Source organism: Poecile atricapillus, chromosome 1 (assembly GCF_030490865.1).
Source record: "Poecile atricapillus isolate bPoeAtr1 chromosome 1, bPoeAtr1.hap1, whole genome shotgun sequence".
In the NCBI taxonomy this organism is placed as follows: domain Eukaryota; kingdom Metazoa; phylum Chordata; class Aves; order Passeriformes; family Paridae; genus Poecile; species Poecile atricapillus.
The window spans coordinates 174,253,982-174,266,387 of record NC_081249.1 but is presented as its reverse complement, the minus strand read 5'-3'; the positions used below and the strand labels follow the sequence as shown (position 1 = coordinate 174,266,387).

General features: G+C 38.9%; 1 protein-coding gene across 1 annotated transcript in view; it reads left to right on the top strand.

Annotated features, from left to right (window-relative positions):
• BRF1 (BRF1 RNA polymerase III transcription initiation factor subunit) overlaps window positions 1-12,406 on the top strand; it is a 174,205-nt gene that overhangs the window by 61,594 nt on the left and 100,205 nt on the right. Inside the window, exon 4 of the mRNA XM_058832496.1 lies at window positions 7,509-7,540. Within this exon, the coding sequence (XP_058688479.1) occupies window positions 7,509-7,540 (32 nt within the window). The remainder of the gene's footprint in view (window positions 1-7,508; window positions 7,541-12,406) is intronic.

Below are 12,406 nucleotides of genomic sequence, written 5' to 3'. Positions count from 1 at the left end.
TTTGATTTTACTCTGGTCTAATTGAGCACTGTAATGCTACTTTTTTTTAAGAAGTATAGATAAGTGCTTACTGTGGGTAAAACCAGAGCAGTAATGTGACAACTCTGACACAGGAACTGTGTTTGTACTTAAAACAAGGGAGGTGTTACCAGTTTTATAACATTTTGGGTTGCTATAAAGCAGTTACTCTGCAGTAACTGCTTACTTGTTTTTTCTCCATACTTTCTTTAAGGCTTCTCTTTCAAATAAGGTAGGTCTTTGTGTTTTGGAACAAGCTGGGGAAAACTGTGCAAGCTTTAAAGAGAAATTTGAGAAGGTGGGATGGGTGATGGAGAGATTTTCTCAAGCTCTAGTTTTGGAGAATGCTTTAAGCCTCTGTGAGCTGGTGCAGCCTCAGAAAGAAGTTATCTTGCTTTGGCCTTGCTTTCTCAGTCCTCCCTCAGTCCATCCCCTGCCTTCTATCAGGCCAGGTGTTTATGCAGTTACATGTGAAGCGGGGAGTTAATCCAGCTGAAAACAGGCAAAAAGAAAAGAAAAGCAAAGAAAAAACTGTTAATTTCAGACATTTCCTTTGGCTGGTTTGCCATGTTGCTGCACAGATAGCCATGGGGAAGGGGTGATAATGAACTGCAATCAAGCTAGTTACGGCAGATTGTTTGTTTTTTTCTCTTTTTCATATTTTTACATATTTCCAAACTCTTGCATTTGGAGTTTTCTGAAAAAGCAGTATCAGGCTAATGACTCTGCTGGTTTTCCTCTGCTATGTCTGGGCAGGCAGTGATTTTCCTTTGCTGCTTCTCTCAGCCAGCTGCTTCACGTTTCCAAATGTGTGCATTGCTGCTGTGCTGAATACTTGAGAGGCATCTCAGAATAGTTCTTCTAAGTGTGCACCTCTGACTTCTTTGGAACTTTTCTTTCACTGTTGGTACAAGAGTCGTAACCTTTATAGACTTTGTACACACAGAAAAGAGAGAGAACTGAACTTTACATTTACTTAAATCTTTACTATCAATGTCCTCCTTCTCAGCTTCTTTGTAAAAGCCCACTTTATTATCAGATTGTCACTCTGTGTAGATATTTGGACGTGCACTTTCATACCTGCTTGTGTTTTTTGCAGTGATTTTACAATTTATTCTGGTTTCTTTTTCCCCTTGCAGCTTGAGCTTTGCTCCTTTCCTGCTGCCTCTCTCCCATTCTCATCTGCCAGCCCTGCTCTTCTTTTAAGTTCTTCCTTAAACCTTGCTTCTCCTAGCAACGTCTCTTGTTTTCCCTCACCAGTGCTTGTTCAATTTACTGTTCAGGAGACGGGGTCTCTCTGTCTTGTTTGGAGACTTTTTTGTTGTTTGAATATAGCCAACTGTTATTTATACATGGCCACATCATTCAAGTTGAAGATTAACCTCATGTCTCTCAGAACTTTTAAATTAATATTTACATTTTCATTCTATGCCTAAATTTTCTTTTCCCTGAGCAAATATACTAACTAGATTATCTTTCAGGGGCTTAGTATGGATATTCTTTGCATATTTTATCCCTTTGATACCCTGTATAATTGCAAGTTGACTGTGTACAAGCATTCTGAGACAAGAAATTTATTTTTTACTTTTTTTTTTTCTGTTGTGTTGCATTGTGTTGTAAATTTACATGTGACTGTTAGAAATTTACATGTGACTATATAAATACTTGGCACAACCCCACAAAGTAGGTTTTTTACTTGAAGTCAGTAACACTGGGAGCACAGCTTAGCCCCAGTTCTTTGAAGACCATGCTCTCCAAGGGCAGCATTTTCACAAGTGCTGAACGCTCCCCGCGTTTTCAGCCAGCCTGGGTGCTTTGGAAAATGTTCCTCTAAATGGCAGTGATTCTGAAGACAGTTATTGAGAAAAGCTGGAGAAGTAATTTAGGAAGGAGTGAACTGTGCGTGCGTTGGAGTCTGAAGGTTGATGTAGCTCGCAGGCCTTGGATTGCTCCTGTCTGCAGCAGGCCACGTTTGTCTGCAGCTGCTGGAGATGCAGGTGGGGAGAACTGGTGTCAAAGGCTGTTCAGGTCTTAGGTGAACCAGAGAACCCCACTTGTAACCCTTTCAGTTAATGCCAGGGAATCAGGCAGGCTGAATGCAGCCCCAAACACTTGTATGCTCTTTGATCTACCTGGTGCTTGGCGATGCTGAATTTCTGCTGCTGACTTTGCCTTAGCTATGGAGGTAGGGAGGCTGCACGTGCTGAAAGAGAACTGCTGCAGAAACGTCCTGAAAAACCTGGGGAAGGAGTGGGGCACTGCTTCTTGTGTTCAAATTGGGGATTTTAGAATACAGAATTTAGAGCAATACGCTTTTATGAAACAGTCATACAGCTGTGTGCAAAGAACAAAAAAACCCAGCAGACCAAAATGCAATTCTTTTTTCATCATGCATTAATCTACACAGAAATAAGGATTGCTTTTTATAAAAACGGCATTTGTGCTTAGCAGTTTCATTTAAGTGTTTTTATTTGTGTACTCAAGTGCAGCCTGTGCTACGTGGACTTCTTTGCAGAGGCAAAATTGGAGACTGAAGAAATTTTGGAAGCTGGATCTGTGGGGATTTAGCCTCTAGGCAAAGCTTTCATCAGAGTTGTCAGAAATGAGTTTTCTACAAAAGAATTGAGTTTGGGTATTACTTTCTAATAGTTTCAATTTGGTGTCATTGGGAAGAGAAATGTTTACTTAAAACAATTAGTGTTGTCAGTCAGTCTCAATTAACGGCTAATTAAAATGGTGAAAGTTTGTAAAGCAGCAGAGGTACAACCATGATAAGTCATAATCAGAAATCACATGGTGTAGGAAATTATGGAAGGAGAAGGTTGTGAATTGGGTGTTGATCTGAAAGGTTGGAAACTGGGTTCTGGGCTAGCCAAATGCTATCACTAGTTTCTTACCCTGGCATCACCCCACTTCTGTGCTCACCCTCCCTTTTGTCTTATCTCCATGTGTTTGTTAAAGAAAGTGCTTCTGGGAAGTTCCCATTTGTTATTTAGTTTACCCAGAACCCTGACACTGAAATTGCAAATATTTCTTTTTGTTAAGAACTTGAGAAAATTTTGTTTTAATATTCAGATTTTTTTTTTACTTTGCTTTTCAGAAATGTTTCTTATTAAGCTTTGCTATTTTATTTGCAACCAGCTGAATTGCTGCTGAGTACAGAAAGTGAGATTATGTTTAAATATTTTATATATTTAATGGATCTGGTTTTAGTTTTTGTAAGAAACAGAAAGCATTTTAGCTTAAGCTGAATAAAGGTGACACTTCATTATGGTCAGCATGACTTTTATAGCTGTCAAATTTCTGCTGAGTGGCTTGCAGTCACAGTTCCTTGGCACCAGTCCTCCTTCCATGGTATGGCTGCTTTTGTAGTAAGCTTGTAAAAATAAGTAAAAAATTTTCCAATGGTAACTTACGAAAACTAACTAACTAAATAAAATAAATGCTAGACCCTTTGTATTCTCCCTGCTTCTTAATATGGGCCTGTATCTCACAGATATGACACCGTACACAGTGGAAGAGTTTTGAAACGGTAGCATGAAATAATCTGAAGGTTTCATGATTATTGTAGATTGTCAGACACTAAAGATTTTAATTTTTTAAATATTTTTTAGGAGGGGTAACAACTTTATTGCAAATGATAGTTGTTATTTTAAGAGCATCTTGCACAATTTAGTCCTGCAAATGGCATGTTTGCCTCCTGCTAGATGATGTTGTTGAAAATCAGGGGGATTTTGCTGCATAAGTGCTTTAGGATTGCTGGAATATGTAAAATATAGGTCTCTCTGAAGTACAAATGCCTGCTTGTTTTGGAATTTTGGGTTTTAGGTTTCCGGTACTATTCATTTCTTCATGAACTTTTGTTTCCTCTGGTGCTGAGAATGAGATCATTATTTCTGTGAATCATGGAGCTCTCATATTATCCACAGATTTTTGGATTATAAAGGCAGAAAAGGAACATTTTGGCCACTCGATCTGACCTTTTGCATCATGTTGGCCAAAGTATTCCCTTGAATTTAATTGTTTTGAAATAATGACTTTAGACTTATCTCATCTTGAGTTAGACATACAGACATTTCTAGTGATGGACAGTCAGTTGCATGCCTTGGTGAAACTTGCTTAAAGAATTAACAGCAAAAGAAAAGCAGTTAAAACTGTTAATGCTTTTTCTTTTCCTTTTTTTTTTTTTTTTTTAAATTTGGGCACATTTATAACCTAAGTCCCCTTGTGCCCTGTTATTTCCATGGGAATATCTACAGTACCCAGTAGCTTTCCATCCCTTTAGGGGCTTTTCCACGTGGGTAGCAGTCTCCATATGTAAAATGATCATTGTTTTCTTCCAGCCTCAAAGAAAACATTTATCTTACGATTGTATAATTTTTGAATACATATTAAGTATTATCTGCTGTTTTCAGCTGTTGTTGTATGTTCCCCTGAACTGTTCCAGCTCTGAAAAGGAGTTTGAAAACAACAGCCTGTTTTTACAACCACTTCCTGCTGATAATCGTGCCCACAATATTCATAGTAAAGGCCAACCCAGTGCTACTGCATGACTCAAGTTTCCCCTTTTGCTTTGCTGTAGTAGCTGCACATCTAATCAGGGAGAGGGATTGCTGGAGGCTACCTTAAATGAAATCCAGAAGCACCACAGTTTTACTGTGACCTTTGCTTACCATTTCGGTGGACATTTGAACTAACTTCTCTAAGGAGCAAGGGAACTGTATGTTAAAGCATCTCTGGTGTAGCTCTAAACCGATTCAAAGTTGTCTGAACCCTGCTAGCGAATTTCCCAGCTCCTTAGCTCTGATCCTGTGTCCCTGTAAATGCATCCCACGCTCTCTGTTTCTTCTTGGACAAAAAGGTGGAGTTGTTTTCCTTACAGTAATAAAGCCTAAGCATTTGCAATGCATTAGTAAGTTTGGATTTTCCATCAAAGTGTATTTAACAATTTGAGGAGCTTGAAGAATACTCTGGTATACAGATTTCATGACTGAAAAAACTTAGAAAAGCACCTCTCTGGCTCACCTAAAATCTGAATTAGCATTTGGCACTGATGCTCATTCTGACTTCTGTCTCCAGGCACAGCAGCCAGGCTCTAGGACCATTCAGTTACTCACTTTGGTGCCTCAATAACCAATGAGATGCTTTTCTTTTGGTGTTTCAGGGGTTTTTTTCCTCCTAAATTGTGGTGGGATCTATCAGATACAAGTGATAATTTTACTTTGTCTCATTGGGGATGGTGTCTTAGGGTGGGCATAGAATAATCAGGCACTTCAAATCAATAATGAGCTGGGAACGTTTTCAGACTTAGAATATTTCTTGAGCACAAAATTGGCATAGTGATTTCTTGCTAGATCTGTTTGATGAGCTGACAATTATTATGGTTCCTTGGCAATTGCATTACTAAAGTCTTTCCATTTTCTCTTTTTTCATTTTTACAAAAAATTTGCACTGAATTCAGTATTACTCTGTGTAGATTTCTAAGCTGTGTATTTTACAGATGGTTTTTGTTAGCAGTTTCCTTACTGTGTTAAAATTTCAGATTACTGTAATGTCTTGCAAAATACTACCTATTACGGATTTTTGATTTTTTTTCAGAGCTATACTGAATTTTCAGCTAATTAACTACCCAGCTATGCTGTGGTTTTTAATGTGGAAATTAATTTCCACCAAATAATATTAACATAATGTATTAAATTTTGTAACAAATTTGGAGTACATTCATACAATTTCATATGCAGACTAAGAGTAGAATGCTCAAGGATAAAACTTCCTAACAAGGAAAATGTTTGTGTATAAACTGATTGTGTTATCTGAATGACTCTCCTTCCACAGCTGATAATGTTATTAGAAATGTGCACTGTATTACTCTGACTTACATGAAGAACATTCACTAATACTTAACATTACCACAGTATGCACCAAACTACACTGATGTCTCTGCATTTTATTTAATGCTGGATTTCTTAACACGTTGCTGCATACTAAAACTCACATACAGCCCTGCATACATGTTTTCTTCACCTGCCTCATTCTCTCACTCTCTCCCCCTTCTTTCACACTTTACCTTGACACTCCTTTAAATAATAAAACCAGAACCTTTTTACAGCATGTAAGCCACACCTGAGTAGCTGATAGGAGAGCCGGCATGTGCTCATTAACAGCAACAAAAGGGTTACCTTTGCACTTTGGGTTATGATGCCTTTTTCTTTTTTTTTCTTTTCTCTCTCTATTTTGGATGCTGTTTAGACAATGCATTCATAAGTGTGCTTGCTTTCAGTTAAATCTAATGGAAACTTGTAGTGGTTTGGCTTGTTTTTAACTATTATGTTTTCCAAGTGTACCCATAATGAGTAGATGGTGACCTAATACTTTGCAGCAGCATAGGGTATCATGAAGGGAGTGAAAACTGGAAGGTAACAGCTGATTTGTTTGGCTGGGGAAGGGAGTAGCCAAAGCAGCTTTCCTTTCCCAGGTCTTTGATTGGTCCTCATAGAAGAGGAGGATTTACTTCAGTTTTGTTAATTTGCTCTTCCATCTGTGTTTCTGGACTCCTAAGCTGGCATGGGAGACTGATGATGCTTTATATTCTCAAGTGTAATCAGAGTATTCTATCTTGATGCTATTGCTGGTTTTAGTTACCACAGAATAATAGAATGGCTGAGGTGGAAGGGACCTTGAAGAGCATCACGTTCCACCCCCTACCATGGGCAGGGACACCTTCCACTAGCCCAGGTTGCTCCAAGCCCCATCCAGCCTGGCCTTGAACACATCTAGGGATGGAGCATCCACAGCTTCTCTGGGCAACCCGTGCCAGGGCCTCACCACCCTCACACTAACAAATTTCTTCCCAATATCCAATCTAACCCTACGCTGAGTTTGAAGCTATTCCCTCATGTCCTGTCACTAGAAGCTCTTCTCCATCTCTCTTGCAGGCTCCCTTCAGGTACCAGAAGGCAATTAGGTCATCCCAAAGCCTTCTCTTTTCCAGGTTGAACAATCCCAATTACTGCAGCCTTTTCTCATAGCAGAGCTGCTCCATCCCTCTGATCATCTTGGATCATCATCATCTCCTCTGGACTCTCTCCAACAGTTCAGTGTCCTTCCTGTGCTGGGATCCCAGTGCTGGATGCAGCATTGCAGGTGGGGTCTGAGCAGAGCAGAGGACCCCCTGACCACTGGGTCTTTCTTAGGCTGCAGGATATGGTGGGTATTGCAGGTCACACAAGTGGTTGGCTTGTTCTTTGACACCATCACTTCACACAGACAAGTTGAGCAGTAAATTCAGGAGGTGCTGGCAGGGTGTTTTGGGCAGCTGACCAATTAACTGGATGTTGGCTGTTAGCATAAGCAGTGAATTGACCTATATTTGGTTTCTTTGACAGTTAACATGGGTTTATTTCTTCCCTTTCTTTGGCTTGCTAATGAAATGAAATGAAGAAATACTGTCACATGCAAGAAGCATGTATATTCCTTGACTTCTTTCACAGACATGCTACTTGACCTCAGCGACCTTCTTCAGGTATTGTACTCTTTTTTAATTCAACTTTTTTTTTTTTTAATTGTTTAACATGTTTTAATTTTTCTCTAAAAATTTTGAGTGGAAAATCACTGGGTTTGGAAATCTGAATAATTTTTCAGTAAAATTAAATGTCAAAAAAATTTTTTGCTTTTAATGCTGCAGACAACATAGCAAGAGTTAGTATGATCCTTTCATCAGTATTCAGAGTCACTGCAGTGGCACAGGGTCAGATGCTGCATATTTTTGAAACAACAGTTGTTGAAGACAGAAATAACCTTTTTGGTAGGTAATGTTGTGTAAATGTATTCGTGCACTTCAGAACTGTGTTTTATAAAATGTATTTTGAGAGAAATACGAACTTGCTCTGTCTGTGGAAATAGAAAGCTCTACTGACATATGTTGTCTTACCCTCATTCTCCCTGTTACAACTGTTTTACATACAATGCGAGTAGGTTACTTGCATCTATTTTTGTCCTCCCAGCTGTCTTAGTAAATGGCATCCCTCTGAAGGCTATTTATTGCTTGAAGCAATCTGCTGGAATTGCAATAATCAAATTAATCTTTAATTCTTAAATTTAGTAACTTTTTTCTCTTTTCTAAACTCTGAATTATTTTGATTGCTTACGACCAAACAGTGCATGTGTAGAATGGGAGGTTTGTTTCCTTCTAAACACAGGTAATTTTTCATGGTGACAGTTTTGAATTAGAATGATCCCAGTAATGTGAAGAATAGTCACAATGTGAACTAGAAGAAGAGGTATTGTATCTGTAAGAGGAAAAGATGTGTTGTCAGCAGAAACACACAAGGAAGATTGAATGATTTGTCTTTTCCCCTCTGTACATTGCAGCCAGGAAAGATGCTGAGATGGGACTTATGAGGACCAAAAGGTTAAAGAGGGGTAACTGAGGAGATGGGAGGGACAGAAATACATTAGTGGTAGGGAAATAATCAGCCTCTGAAAGAGAAAAATCCAAGATTTCAGTATCTTGATCTGCATTTAACTGTATCTTCTGATGAGCTCTACTTTATGGCTTCTTTAAAGTGAAATCTGAGCAAACAGGAATGTTGAATGTTGTTAACTCTACCCATCCAGAAAGTCCTGTTTAAGAATACATAAATGAGTTTTTCAGGTTCTAGGTTGATGTTTTTTTCCTCCCAGCCCAAGTTTGTTAAAAAAAAAAATCAAACAAACCCCCACAAACAAAACCAGAAACCAAACAGAAAACCACAACTACAAACCAAGCCAAAAAATTAAATAAATAAACCGTACCACCTTGGAAGCAAGACATTTGTGGTCCAGCCATAAAATTTCAGTACATTCCACTTTAGATCAGTCTTTGCTTACAAAACCTGGACCTAAAAAAGAACTAGATTATTAAAAATAGTTCATTAGGTGGTACTATTTTACCTTGAAGTGCCTCTTTTTTTCAAGGACTGCTCTCCCATCCTGTAGTTGGGATATAAATGTCCTTAAGGACAAAGAGTTGAGAGCAGTACTAGTAGTGGCAGTGGTGTTATCTTTCCAAAGTATTTAATTTGTTCATACTAATCTGTACAAAATTACCATAGTAGTCCAGATAACCAATTTTCTTGGCAAAATGAGAAAGATGTTGATTTTCTAACCAAAAAAAAATTGCATCTGAAGTCTAAAAAACAAGCTACTGCTAACCTGCACCAATTCCTGCGTAGAAACTAATAGGGAATGTTGAGATTACTCTTCAGAATCTTCTTGATGCAGCTCAGTTGCAGTGGGAAGTGAGGCACCTGCAGGGCTCTTTGCCATCTGGCTGCAGGAATTTTGTAAGAAAGTCACCACATGAAACATCCTTTACAGATTGTCTTCATGGAGGCTACTGGCTGAATTACTGAACACCCTGAAATAAGTTTCAGTGCGTTTAAGGGTGGAAAAGACCCCCAAGATCACTAAATCCAGCTAGGAACCATCACCATGTTCACCAGTAAACCATGTCCTGAATCTTCTATTACCTGCAACTCAGTGTTTGTTTAAAGACCTGTCTTATATTCTTTCTCTCTTGATGATCTGTTGAGTCTTTAATTTATTTTTTAAAGGGATAGAGGAAGCCGAAGCATGACCTCTTAGCTCTGGTTTGTACTTTTACAACCTCTCTTCCTGTTTTTCTTGAGTTACTTTGGGACTTAAAAATATTAAAAAAATGAAAAGCTGTCCCCTACAGTGTAATGTGCTTTTAGGATAGTATTGTGCTGATAAAACTTAGCAATAGAGGAGACTAATTTTCACTGTTAATGGCAGTCTGTGTAAAAAGTCATATCAGTTTTCCTCTTATGCTGATGACTGAGATGTGGGAGTTTGTCTTGTTCCACTGGGGAACTGCTGCATTTTCATAATAACTTTTGGAGCTTCAAAATCGCTGCCATCTTGGGAAAAGACAAAAAGTCTCTTTTTTAATTTGAAAGGCAGTTTCCTTGGTTTTTTATCTTCATGTGAAATACATCTAATGTCTTAAAAATCTCCTGTTGAAAGTGTTGTCGGATCCAGAATGCCTCTGCTACGTTTGGACTTCAAAGCATGATCTGAAATGAACTGAAAATGTCCAGAGCACTGGTACAAATCAGGCGCCTTCCTTGTGCCGAGCAGTCGTGCTGCTTGTTGATTGAGTTGGAAGGACGACCAGTCATCAGTCTCTGACAGGGAAAGTGCTTGCTTATATTTTCAGATCCTGCATTTTACTTGCAAATATAGTCCTTAGAGAGGTCTGCAATCAGGCCTTTTGTTTGCTTTTTTGTTAGTCCAATCCAAGCGACAGGCCCGGCTTGTTTAGGAGAGCTGCAAAGCCTGTCTAGCCTTGGCCAAGTTTTGAACAGTTTAGGTTTTCTCCCATCTTTCCAAACATCCCATTCCTTGCACCTGAGGAACTATTTGGCTGAAGTTTCATCTCGGTGTGGTGAAAGGCTGCCTTTCCCATCCTCAGGAATGGCTGGGGTTTTTTTTTTAGTCTCTTGTCATCTCTAATGTCATGGCCTTTGCAATGGGGTCGTAAAAGACTTTGGAGAGAGGGGTTGGCAGTGCTCTTATCCCCAGTTTAAGACTAGTAGAATATAATTTTTAGAGTGCCTTGTGGTGTGTCCTGCTGTTAAACAAGGCTGATGTTCACTGAAGAGATCTTAGACATCTGAAGAGCCAGGCTCTTTATAAGAGAGTGCAGCAGGAAAATTAACAGCAATGGATGTAATTAATTAAAATGGGATGTCTCTACTTGATATCAAGAAAAGGTTTTGCACTATGAGGACAGCCAAGTATGGAAAGAGGTTGCTTAGGGCAGTTTTGAAGTTTTTATCCATCAAGGCTCTCAAGATCCAGAGCAACCTGGTCTGTTCTTGTGGCTGAGCCTGCTTGGAGCAGGAGATTGGGCTGGAGACCTGATGAGATCCATTCCAACCTGAACTACACTGTGGTCCTAGGTAAGAGAAGAGGATGCACAAGAAGTGAAAATCAGTAACTAGTACTTGACTGGTCTCTCTTCCACTTCAAAACACAGCTCTCACTCCTATTTCTTCATCTGCAGTTTCTCTAGTCAAGTAACAGTACTTGCTTGCCTAGAAGGATTTTTATTGTGAATTACTTTTGAACACTTTTTTTCATTTATTTAATCTAAAGGCAGCATTGGGTTCCCTGACTCCTCTATGATTGTAAATTATTATTCTTTAACTTTCTTGCACAGATGGTTTGATAATGGCTTATTGTGCTGCTGTGGTATTGGAGGAAGAACTCCAGGGCTGCCATGGATGTGATAAGCAGAAGGAGAGTCTCCTTTGGAGTCCCCAGACTGAAGCAGTGCTTTAAAGCCCAGTATGAGAGGGAAGCTGCTCAATTTTGATTTGTGTCTCTTTTGAATGACAGCCTGACAAGCTGAGTTTGTACTTGTTTGTATTTTTGTGTTACCTTTTGACTGCTCTAAATGCAGTATGGATCAAAAAAAATTAGGAAGTTTCATTTTATTGCATTGAGAAAGGTAAAATTGAGTATTCTTTTAAAGACTGTACTGGTTTGCTTCAGTTTTTAATACCCTTTGTTCATTTAAAGTTATTAACGTGTTGACTGTATTTGCCTTTATTGCCCCTATGCAAATTGCTGTTGATTGAGTTAATTTAAACAACCTGGTTGGGACCTTCAGGCATTACTACACTAGAAATGTTAATAATGAATCAAATAACCACAGGTGCCTCTTTCCCCAGCAACAGACACTCTCCTTAAAAACTCATTTGCTTTTCATGCTTGCTTAATTATTTAGGCAAGCAGCCATGGATGTTTCACAGTGTGAATTCCCATCGTGTTCCAACTGCCCAGTCTTTGTCTTTCTAGAGGAATATCTTAACCACTGTCTCACCATTTGTGGTACTTTGCCAGAATGCCACACTATGCTCTTGAAAAGCCTTTTTGGAAATTGCTTGTGGAAGGGTTATTGATTTAAAACTTTATGGAGCCTACGGTCAAACAAAACCTTCCATTCAATGGTGGCAGCTTTATTTTTTTTGCTGCTGTCCAGAAGTTAACGTAACCTGGTAACTGTATGAATGGGAGATACCCTGTTTCCCCAAGAGAGTTTAAAATTCTGGAAGGTCTTAGGCTGATAAATTCCTGTGTTACTGGAAATGAGGTGTTTGTTGTTATTTCTGAAAGTGGAAGTATATTGGTATTTGTGAACAGATCAGGCATGATGTGAAAGCAAGAGGAAATTATGAAAGGATAAGAGTCTCTCTGGAAGTGTCCCTTTGAAATCAGTGTCTGATGACTGACAGATGTGAAATGAAAAGACTGTCTCCAAAAAATACTGTGAAGGGCAAAGAGCATAACAAGTAGAAGGATCCTGTTGTGGAGATGTAAC